Source organism: Electrophorus electricus, chromosome 4 (genome assembly GCF_041902795.1).
Source record: "Electrophorus electricus isolate QZ-2024a chromosome 4, ASM4190279v1, whole genome shotgun sequence".
Taxonomy (NCBI): domain Eukaryota; kingdom Metazoa; phylum Chordata; class Actinopteri; order Gymnotiformes; family Gymnotidae; genus Electrophorus; species Electrophorus electricus.
The window spans coordinates 36,337,501-36,350,000 of record NC_137500.1 but is presented as its reverse complement, the minus strand read 5'-3'; the positions used below and the strand labels follow the sequence as shown (position 1 = coordinate 36,350,000).

The 12,500-nt window shown below is 40.4% G+C and overlaps 1 protein-coding gene across 4 annotated transcripts in view; it reads right to left on the bottom strand.

Moving 5' to 3' along the window:
- Positions 1-11,014: 11,014 nt before the first annotated feature.
- Positions 11,015-12,500, bottom strand: part of insig2 (insulin induced gene 2) — a 4,298-nt gene continuing 2,812 nt past the window's right edge. For all 4 annotated transcript variants that reach the window (XM_027021089.3, XM_081713558.1, XM_027021090.3 and 1 more), the window contains one exon: positions 11,015-12,500. This exon is cut by the window's right edge and continues 66 nt beyond it. Coding sequence is in view for 1 of the 4 variants with exons in the window: in XM_081713558.1 (XP_081569684.1) it covers positions 12,473-12,500 (28 nt within the window). In the remaining 3 variants the exon portion in view is untranslated.

The following is a 12,500-nucleotide window of genomic DNA, read 5'->3' as shown; positions in this document are numbered from 1 at the left end:
TGCACTTTTAGGCATATTTTCATAACGCTGAGTGATCTGAAGCATGAATGGTTTTTATTGAGCGTGCCATGAATCTCATGTTTTCACAAGTATCCAAAGAGTTATGCTGACATTTATTCCATATGTTATACTGTTATACTGCTCTACTGTTAATGCTTACTCTTGTACAGAAGTAATTCAGTTTATTGCTTTTTTTTCCCAAAAGAACATATTCTGCCAAAAAAAAACAAAAAAAACAACAACATTCTCATAAGCTCAAAGTTCTCCAAGTATGCTATTGTCACACACCTTCATCACTGGTTTACTGTCTAGAGATGACTCTGCAAGAGCTGGAATAGAAAATTGCATGCCCTTTGACCTTAGGATTGACCTGAAGTGATTCACCCACAAGGAAGCTAACGGAAAATCAAGTGTGATCTTGGTTCATTGACTCACTGCCTGGTGAGTGTCAGGCATCTGAAAGACTGCCGCCCTGGAAAGGTCACACACATACATGCAGGCATTCTGCAGTCATCCACAGAGCTCAGTCTGTACAGGTTCACCTGACTCCTCACTGAGGAGAAAATACATTCCTGATCATCATACAGCAGCACTGAGTACCTCATCGCTTTACTGTTTTAACAATTTACAGCCGCGTCTTTGCAGCCTATTAATTTCCTGTTTAACACACACACTTTGACGTGTCTTAGGCCAATTTCTCTGCATTCCCTGTAGTGAGGGAACATTACTTCTCTCTTGATCTCCCCACAATCCAGTCATAACAACGCAGCCAAAAGATTACATTTTTCATTTTAAATTTCAAACGAAATTTTGATTATGAAAATTAACTACAGTTACAGTTAAAGAAGTGGTATAGCATAATTGAATATATACAAAGTGTAAGGGTAATTTATTGTACCTAATTGCTAAATGTAACGTTGAGCGGTAAGGAGGCGGACGCATGTGCGGAGAAGAGCGATATTTTATGGGGCAAATCCAAAATCTGAGTCGTTAAGGCAGTTCAGGACCATAGAGCCGACACGGAGAGTACGTGGATACATGACTAACAAATAAAAGTACACGAAGGCAAACGGGAAAGCAGGCTGTAACTAAGGCTAGGAAAACACTCGGAGCTAAATAAGACAGGCTATCAACAATGAAGCCTTTGGAACACAGATTCAAGAAACAACCACAACGAAACACATTCACAAACTCAAATGAACAGCAAAAGCACAGGGCTCAAGACATGGTTTAAATACATGAACTTAACTAGGGACAAGTGTGGAAAATCAAACGAGGGGCGGAGAAAACGAAACTATGGCATGGAGCTAAAAAACACACGACAGGGAAAACACGGAACCCGAAACCCGGGAGGGACTGATCGTGACGCTAAAAGAGTGATGCTAATTGAAATGTTCTTATTGTATAATCTTTGAATGATTATTGTGCAGAGTGTGTGGTTATCAATGGCCAGGTTATTAGATTTGTCCTATTAAAGCACAATTCATTACTCTTCACAGTGGGAGTCCCAAGGGAGAAGAACATTTTGACAGAGAGACTGAGGGAGAGAGATAGAGAGAGAGTTTTATAATGGTATACTGGTTTGATGTGCTGTGATGAAGAATGCAGGTGACAGTGATATGATGTCACAGCCAGTCTATCAGACAAAATTGCAACTACAGGGTCATAGGTCAAGCAGCCTTGTAGGCTACTTTGTTATTTGATTTACTGGCCATATGTTACACACATTCATAGTATCTCATGGTATCAAATATCAACACACACACACACACACACACACAAAGATATATATATATATATATATATATATATATATATATATATAGAGAGAGAGAGAGAGAGAGAGAGAGAGAGAGAGAGAGAGAGAGAGAGAGAGAGAGAGAGAGAGAGAGAGAGAGAGATTGTAGTGAAGTGAACAAGGTTTATAGAGAAATAGGAGCATTTCAGGCAGATATCTTTCATTAACTATGCAATCATATACATGTGCAGGCATACAACTTGTATACAAACACATACATGTTGTGTGTGTCTTAAGATCAGCATTATTAGCATGGCAAATTTTATCTGACAATAACTGATAGATCCACGTGGCTTCATCCAACAACCACCAGTAAAAGATACTTCCTTAATTCTATGAACTGGTCATTTCGCAAGGACATAAGATCAAGCATAATTGGAAAATGAACTTAGCTTTAATGAATGAGGTGAACCAAAGAAAACTGTCAGTGAAAAGAAAACTACAGAAAACATTTTAAAAGCAAATTAGTAAAATAAATAACAAAATGGAAAATACTTCTGTAACTGATAGCTATTCTAAGAATATGGTTCATGTAAGAGTCATGAGCACAAAAATATTTACTTTGATGTGAAGTAATTTACCATAAATGAGAATGCCGTTCCTATAATCTGACTTCAGCACTATTCAGTATAACTCCAACTACCACAGAGACTAACTAATTCAAACCCAGATCAGAGGATATGCAAAAGCCCAAAAAAGAATGAAAAAGCCATTTATAAGATCAGGCCTAAGATCAGGTTCTGTGAAAGAGATAAGATGAAAAAACAGTACTTATTCAGTACTTATTTGGTACTTATTTATTTAACACACCACACAAGCTCATGCAATCTCAAATCAGCACCATGGAGAGCACAGAGGGGTAAAGTGAATCTGTTACTCAAATTATTATTTCTCCTGGAATCTCAAAGAGTATGTGATAGATCTGTCGCTTTTACAAATTTAACACACATGTAGGCCTACCTAAGCAGTATCACAGAAGCATCATTTAGAATTTCAGTGGCAGCTCACAAGAAAGCTTGCATGATAGAATATGCATATTTCAAATCACTAGAACATCACAAATAATAATACTTGCTTGCAGCCTTTCAGTGGGACAAATTAAATAATATGCAAATATGAATACAGTGGCTTTTAGAAATATATAGGAAGCTTTAATATTTTATTTAATATTTTCAGGTCTTGTCTGAGAGCACATAATTTAAACATGAATATGTACAGTGTCTACCTAAGCTGCAAAATGCTACAAAATTGTGCATGGGGAGAATATGTTCATGTATATGTTTTAGTGTGTGTGTGTGTGTGTGTGTGTGTGTGTGTGTGTGTGTGTGTGTGTGTGGGTTGGAGGACTCCCTGTGTGCTGCAGGCCTCTGTGGGTGGCAAAGACTGCACAGTTGCTGTGAGCTCTGTGACCTCGTAGAGGGCAAAAGGTGAAAGGCTTATTAGAGAGCTGTTTAGTGACTGTTTTAAACAGAACAGTAATCTCACAGACCCCCTCCCCCCACCTGCTTTAATGCAGACACCTGGTCCAAACTTACATTTAGAGAAAGGCACTTAAAGAGGGGATAGATACCGAGAGACAGAGAGAGAGAGAGAGAGAGAGAGAGAGAGAGAGAGAGAGAGAGCAAGAGGAAAGAAAGTCTAGAAGAGCACATGAGGATTCCCAGGGTGTAAGTGTCGCTGCTCTTCTCTTCAGGCCAGCAGTCCTGTCTAGACGACTTGCTCTTTGTCCTCCTGTGATATGGTTTTTCTCATCTCTCCCGGTCCATCTCCACCCTAGTCTCCCGCTCCCTCTCTGCCCCACTGAGTGCAGACAAAGAGGAGGCTTCTCCACTTCCTAAACAAGTCAAGGTCTCGCCATGCAGTGTCACACACACGGCAGGGGTGCCCTCTGATCAGCCACGCACGGCAGAAGACACACACAGACACACACACACACACACACACACACACACACACACACACACACACACACACACACAGACACACACATACACACACATACACACACACACACATGCACACACACACAATGCAAACCCAAACTCAAACAAGTGCAGACTGACACGATATAATATACTGATATGATATAAGCACAAATCCAAAATAGAAATGCATCTGTTTCCAGTATACATTAATCATCTCTGAAAGCAATAGTTTGTGAAACTTTTTTAGCATTCACTGATGTATCTTTAGCAAGCAGTGTTAATGAGATTGTAAAATTAGGACTGTTCCTAAATATGTTTGTTTGTGATTATGTTGAAGCAGTGAACAATTAGCCAGTTCGTTGGTCAGGGACCATCTCATTATCTTATTAGCAATTCGTCAACATGCAAAGTCAAATTCATTGTCAAAAATACCATGTGTTTTTAAGTGAGCAGCACATTGAGCAGCCAATGGGGACTTCCACATTCTCCAGTAGAGTTACCATGACAGCCTTTACAGTTCAAGGTACTAAAAAGAATGTCGTTTGTGTGTGCATATTTGAGTTTGTGTTGGTGTGTGTGTGTGTGTGTGTGTGTGTGTGTGTGTGTGTGTGTGTGTGTGTGCGTGTTAGAAGAGTGAGCATTTATCTTGAACATCCTGTTAAGCGTGAGGTGCTCAGCAGGAAAAGCAGACTAACGAGCCCCCTGAATCATATCGTAATATGAAGGCACTTCAGAGGGTAGCAACACAGACTGCCTGCCTAGAACCATCATGATCGGTCCATTCAAACTGCTGCATGCCTGTGGAGCTCACGTTCCAGTGTTACGGTTGAAATCTATAGATATAGAAATCACAGTAGCACAAGGGGCTCAGGGCTCCTTACACAGAGCCTGATAAATTGGTATAGACTATTTGACCCAATGCATCACTGAGCTGAACGATTTGAAAATTTAGAGGTTAGTACCTTCATTTCTACATAGTTCAAAAAAGGTCAAACAAGAGAAAATGTTCTCCTGGGTACAAAGGACAGAAGCATGACAAGGCAAAAAAAAAAAAAATAGCATATCTTACTGCGAAACACTGCTAAAGCAAATACATCTTAGACATCACCAGCTCATCCATCACTGCAGCAGAGCCTTTTAAATTCGCAGGGACTGCCATATTTCACACACCCAGCAGGGATGCCAGCACCAGCTCCATCACAAGAAATCAGGCACCTTATGCAGACAAGATGCAACCACGCAGTTTCAGCAGCAGCAGCACCGAAGGTGTAGAGTGTGTGAAGGGAACAGTGTGTGAGGGGCAGCTGTAGAATGTATTATAACACATATGTGCGGCAGATGTTCAGTGCCTGTGATCTGTGATCTTGGCAAGCTTAAGTCCTACACTGTAGCATCTAATATATTAAAATGGCTCCGGTCTGCACTCTCTACGTCATCACACTGCTCTCAACACACAAATGTGAGGAGAAATAACCCATTGTAAGATATGCTATATGATACTTTAAGATGAGATAATATTTCTGTGTAATTCTGCTACTAAAGAACTGAAAATAATCCTCTGCAGCAACTCCACCGTGTGAATGGCTGTGAAGGAAAAAGCAGTCCAGCTAGTGATGGATAGTCTTTTTTCCTTCAACCAGCCATGGTGCTGTTAATTAAAGTTGGCAATACAATTGCTAATTAAATAAATATTGATTCCATAAACCCACTGATAAGTCCAGACAGACCTATCATAGGAATAATTGTACATGCCACCTTTTTGTGAGTTATAGAGCATAATTGAATATAATTGTATACACCATATTTTTTCTTGCTGAATTAGCAAAAAGCATGTCTCTCTCTCTCTCCTCTCTCTCTCTCTCTCTCTCTCTCTCTCTCTCTCTCTGTGTGTGTGTGTGTGTGTGTGTGTGTGTGTGAATGAAAGGGGGAGAGAGATAGAGAGAGAGAGAGCGAGAGAGAGAGAGAAAGAGAGATTTACATCCACTCTGATAACAACATCCCAGCAAAACAAAATGACTCACATTCAAATACAAAGCAAATATCTCTCTTTCTCTCTCTCCCTCACACAAATACACACTCACACATTTATTTATACTCTATTTTAATATCCCATTAAAGTAGTATGTACTGTGTGTGTCCTGTCCTATGTGGTCAGTGAGCTTGGTTAGCTCATGTATAGGCCTGGGTGACCCTGACCTCTGGACAGGTGGCTGTATCACCGTTAAAAACTAGCTATTTGACCCCACTTGCACACTTTAAAACCAAAAGCTCCCAGGCACCTGCACAGCAACAATGCAGAATGCAACCAACCTTCCTCCAGCTCAATATGGCCAAAACATGATACCAACACAGTCAGCACATGGATGCACACTTACAAGCTCAAACTTAGAAAAGACCTCCACAAAGCCAGACATGGACACAGGCAAGAGACACTAAACCATTCTTCAATGTAGCTTTAAAGACTCCCTGTTTTTCTTCTCCAAGTTTAACTGGACCACTTGAGTTTTAAGGACCTCTTGACAAATGACATTGTACATAGCATAACCTTTGATGAAGCCTGGATACTACATGTAGGGCTCCTCCTTCTGCACTACAATGCAGTGCCTCTATCAGGTGTTCGCTTAGACAACAGCTTCATTTAATGTTTTAAAAAATCTGATCTGATGGAACTATTTAGAGGGAACAGTGCACACACACACACACACACACACACACACACACATACACACACACACGTGCAGCCTGCTCGCTTACACACTCAGCACATAACATTGTACGCACACACACAGAAACTGACTGCCACAGAAACACAACACATTAATGACACCTCTCCACAATGAGCAGTACACCTGCAGCCACGCCCTTCATCCGGATGGAGAAGACAGGGAGGTCTGATAGGCTTGATGGGTGAACATGTGATGAGTCGGTAGTGCTTTGACTGATGGAAACCAACCAGGCAGTGAAACTATGCTTTAAAGTGCCTGCAACCATTCTTCCACATCATCCCTACACCCTCCCACTGAGCAAGATTAATGATGAGCACTGGGATTCCAGTACTGACTGAGCTGCTCCAACAGGGGTCTCCTGTAGGAGTGCCATTGTGAGTAGCTGTTAGCATTTGTGTGTGTGTGTGTGTGTGTGTGTGTGTGTGTGTGTGTGTGTGTGTGTGTGTGTGTGTGAGTGTGTGTGCGCACGCATGTGTATGTGTTGGGCCCTGCAACGGACATAGGCGGCGTGACTAAGCGCAATCAGGCGGAGGGATGGTGAATCATAAAAATGCACAGTGCCATGGATAAGTTCAGGTGTACAGGGTAGGGAGGGACTGTTGAGGAGTGTCAAAGAGGACACATCGCAGCTGAAACCATATGAGAACAGTACATGGGACTGACTACCCCTGTTATAGTGAATCCAGGAAAAACATGTGAGGCCAGACAACTAACTGACAAAATATGATAAAACAAGTGTAAATATTTTAAGTTGGAAAACAAATCTGGTTACTGTTGTTCTGATCCCTCATTACATGCCTGCTAATTTTATTTTAAAAACCCTTTATTTTTTATTTTGTTTTACTCTATATTTTGTGAGAAATGCAGCACTGAAAAATCCCATGGTAACAGCTAAACAAAATAATAAATTATAGTAAATATGAAAATGTATATTTCACAACACAAAAAAAAATCTTCCTTTTTTAACAGGATTGCTTTCAAAAGGATTGTTATACTAAGTTTGTACATTGTCTGATTCTTGTGTACTCTGGCTGTGATATAAAATTATTTGTTCTGTTTATATCTGATTTAACATGGGATTTTACATGGGATTTCCCCCTTTGTTCTCTGAAAGCCTGCCAATTCAGTGTGTGTGTTGTGAGAGGCCTACCTGTAAGCTTATGCTTGGAGAAATATAACAGGTTGTATACAGCTGCAAAAGCAGACAGTGACGTCAACAGAGGAACACTCGAACACACACAGTGCTTGATTTACTCTGGGTATGTGTGTGTGTGTGGATCGGATCCCATGAGAACATTGCTGCCTTGGTGGTTCACGGTTTTCACCATTGTAAATTGTACTTTTAGTGCCTCTTTAAATCAGAAACAGAGCTTAGCATTGACCTGGGGCCATGTGTGTGTGTTTGCAAGATGCATAGCAACCAGACGACAGTATCACGTTTTAAAAAAATGAAGAAACAACATATTTAAAGTCTATTATGTTTAGGTTTCTGCACAGATCATCTTATTCTCGAAAGAATAAGTAGGCTATTTTGTTTTTTCAAGATCAATAGTGAAAGAGAGAGAGAGAGAGAGAGAGAGAGAGAAAGAGAGAGCAAGAGAGAGAGCGAGAGAGAGTGTGTGTGTGTGTGTGTGTGTGTGTGTGTGTGTGTGTGTGTGTGTTATAACTTGCAGAGCAGCGCTTTCTGGTGGTGATAAAGTATACTTCCACCCATGAGATCTACATTAAGCTGAAACACAATAATGTTGTTTGTTGATAATGATAATAGCCTCACACCTCGGTGGTATGAAGCAGATTCACTTTTCACATTTATGTTGCAAATTAATTTCCTACTGACCAGTTGTGAGCCAGCACCTGCTGCATTATAGGGCCTCCTTAAATCTGCCAGCTCCAGAGCAGCCTTGAGTCACCTAAATGACAGCTCCTTCACTTTTGTAGGCTGTGCTGTCAGATATGCGTTACACTCTGGAGATAATAAGTGCTCTATTGTTGCCTTCATGCTTCCCTACACTACAGCATATAGAGCCGGCATAATAGCCGCCCCACACGGTGGAATTCAGCTGTATCTATAATTGTAAACAAGCTCATGCAACGTCTGCTCTCAGCATGTCCGTTTTCGTTCCGCTGCACTTGACGTGCTACGCAGCTAAGGTGCACTCTCTCTGAGAGGTCTCTATTGTAAGGGAAGGTGTCAGAGGAAGCGCAAGAGCCTCTGCAAACACAGCTTAACACGCCATTCTTTCAATCAGCACGTGTTTACGGAGAGGCACCCCTGGTGTTCCCAATCAGACCTCAGAATGAACATTTTAACAGAAGCTTTTCATGGTAAAGAGCTTGTGAGAACCATCAAATTAAAAAAGAAATGTGGTTCAAAAATATGTGATATGATTATGTAGCTTTTTCTGTGGAAAAATACCTGCAGGACCGTATTTAGGAATATTCACAAAGTTAGTTTACTGACCTAGCATGAATAAAGCTATTGTGTTACGCAGTGTAAATAAGTAGGAGGCTTAATCTTTGCTTCTGTATTGATGTGTAATTTCAGAAGTTCCAGACATCATGCCACCATCTTAAATGTAAGCTGTATGTCATTCAGAATTTTTCCCCCACAAAGGACTTTCCCACTATAAAAGCTTTTTTTGGTCTTACTGTTACACTCAGATGTAATGTCATTTCATCTTCATTACACCAGTGGAAGCATATGGTCTAAACCACTGTGGTGTTCTGTCTGTCGGTCACTTCTCTACTCTCTGGGCTATCGAGCAGCAGGTCTTATGACATGCTCTGTTGTTTAGGCTTAATCTAATTCCTACACCTCAGTTGTGTGTCATCGAATGCTTCCATGGAGAACGTCGACGTGATGCTGTGATATTGATCATTGAGCTGTTTAGGCTCTGAGCAGAGGCCATCATGCTTCTATCACTGCACTGCAAAATAATGTGGATGGTGAAAATAGGTTTTAATTTGTAGTGTAAGTGGTTTGGCCAGCTTGCTTCTGTATGCCACAAGGATCAGTTCCGTTAAACAGTAACGAGCTCAAGGGTATTCCATCACTTACTCTCATCACATAGGACAAACAAGTGCAGATGTTCTAAAGAATGATACATTCTCATACCACCACTGTTTGAATGCACTGTAAACATCCATGCTAGCTAGGCATTTGTGCTCTCCCACTGGGTTTTAAACAAGTGTTGAATGAATTTTGAACCACATTACTGGCTGTTTCCATAAATGCTAGGTGTACAGTTGGTGGAGTCAGAACTCTGGAGACGGGGCTCCCCCTCTGAGCTGATCTCCACGTCTGCACACTTCTGACAGAGCTACTGTTTTCTCTGGAGCTGCCTGCAGGAATACATGGATGAGGATGACAAAGTGTGTAAATATACTCTTGAACCAAAACACATGATGTCTCATGTAAATGTCAGGCTGGCATTGTACGAAATTCCCAGCCACATTTGTTTGCCATTTTATTTCTACAAAAAATAATGAGTTGAACTGTTGTCCAATTCAATCACCTCCATTTACCCTTTAGTACCTTTCTTTAAAAAGGCATTGAAATGTAAGTATTAGTGATTAAGTATATGATGCTTAAGTGCTAGGTTTCCTTCTTTTGGGACTGGAAAGTGACTTCTATTCCAGAGAGTCAAAAACAATTACATAATTTGTTGTCCTTCATTGACAATAAGATTCTACATCAGAGGCTTAGTGTTAGAACACTGCATGTCTGAGTTCTGAAGCTGAAACTATCACGTAGTGGTGCACCTCCTTGATTCTAAAACAGGGTGCTTTGTGAAAATGTACTGCTGAGAAGAGTGATCCAAAGAACCATTGTATATCACTGACATCACCCAGAATTACATAAACACTCATCAATGCAACATGGGAAGGTTATTACTTACAGGATCATGGTCACAATGATCTCATCCTCTTGCAGATGTACATAGCTGGAAAACTGATTTGATGCAGAAATAAAGACCATATGCTTAAACAGAAAAAAATCATAGAGCTAACCCTGTGTATACATCAAACCCTATGGCACATCTGATCTTGAGAAGAGAATCACAGCTGCTTATAAAGTTCATGAAGTTCCCTTGACTGAATCTAATTGGTATCAATAACACAGGATACTAAAAAGAACACTGAAGGTCTTTGTTTATTCATAATAATGCGTTTACCACATACCATGAGTCAATTAAAGGAAAAATGAGAAACCAGTAGTGCTTACCTTGCCTTTCCACATGCTAAATTTGATCAGATAATTATCATTTACATGATTATGCAATTACTATATGCTTAAGGTGAAGTGCTATAATTCTTTCTTTATTGTGAAGTGCAACTCAGAGGACAATGTAACACTAGTACTGAGAAGTAACCTCCTATCCGGACAAAATGTGTGTGTGTGCGCTGGTGATGGTTCTATTGTTGAGGCAGAGAGCATGCATGCATTTGAGCGCACTCTCACCAGCAACGGGAATGACTCCCCTTTAACACGTACAGGCATCAAGTAACCCTCTATAACTCCGGCCTTTGTTTTAGTGGTTAAGGACCACAAAGAGAAAACATAGTCCAAAATAACTCCTTTATTTTTTCCCTTAAATATTGACAGGAGGATATGGACAAAAACAATCTCAGAGTTAAGAGTTTTTTCCCTTAAGATTCACAGCTGTGATCATAAGTGTTATAGTAATCTGGTCAGATTGTGTCTATTCAAGCCACGTTTCCTCATCAACAATCAACTTTAGCACAATAGTATGTAATGTCTGAGAACCAAGTCCTTAAACAACTATGTTAAAATAGCATTAGAAACAAAAGTATAGAGATGTTCATTTTGAGCCATGGCAGACATGTACATGGAAAATCATTAATCTTAAATCTGTAACAACCATAACATACATTAATACATTTTGAATACAACACTTGGAAAACAGCAAAATTTCTTTACTATGCACACAACTTTGCCCTTTCATTTTATCCAATGTTTAAAGAAAAAGAGGTAAGATCACAAAAGAAATTATTTCCCTTCTATTTCATAACAGCAAATTCCTAGAAATGCAAAATACCCTCATACTCATTCCTTGTTAGCCCTCTGTATATAAAGGGTTTTCATTAGAGGGTGCCTTTAAGTATTGAATTCACTCAAACAGCTATCAGAAACACATGTATAATTTTAAGGCTGGGCCAAAAGTGGAATCTCAGAAATGGATACTTCCATTTAATTTATGTTTTATCCACACAATCACACCCTTCATGGTTGTGTGTGATCATATGTGAGAAACGGGGCATACTACAGGACACATGTCACTGCATGTGTGGCAGTTTAATCAGGACACAGTGCAGGCCCTGACTGTTAAAGTAGAGGCCGACTGCTAACATAAAGCATAGTGGTTAAGCTATTCGTCATGTATAGGTTAATACACTCTTAGGGGTTAATAAATACCTGTTCTAACACTGATTATACTCCTGCTCATATGGCATGTTACGGCATGTGTGAGTTATGAGTGTGGGAACACACAAACACAAAACAATAAACCCTGCTAATTGTATTGCAATTGTACTGCTTGTCTGTGGAGTGAAGGACCGAAATCTTAGGGTGAAACCATACTTCTGTGGTTTAAATTTGAAAATTTGAAAGTTACCTGCAACTTCCGCTCACATCTGGGCAAAAAAGGACAAACACCAACAGCACATTCTGGTGATTTTTTGTTTTTCTTTGAATCACCAACGCAGAATAAAGTGTTCAATTGTGACCAGGTGAAAGGTGAATGATTTGGTAAGTACAGCTGGATAAGTAGGAGTCAGTTTGGCACGTGGTGGCCAGCAGTTTCAGCAGTGCTTTTAAGGGGATATGTGGACCTGCTAAAAGGCTGAAGCTGGAGACCACAAAGGTTTAAGTCCTTCCCAGGTTCAGCTTCCTTCAGGCCCGGAGGGGCAGCCACAGATCAAGTACCAATCCCCAGACGGTCCCACCCCAAATACGCAGCTCCTCCTCCTGCTGCTCCATCTGCTGAAACGATTCGTAGGGGTCATATTCCTTTTGCACACATGTTGTCC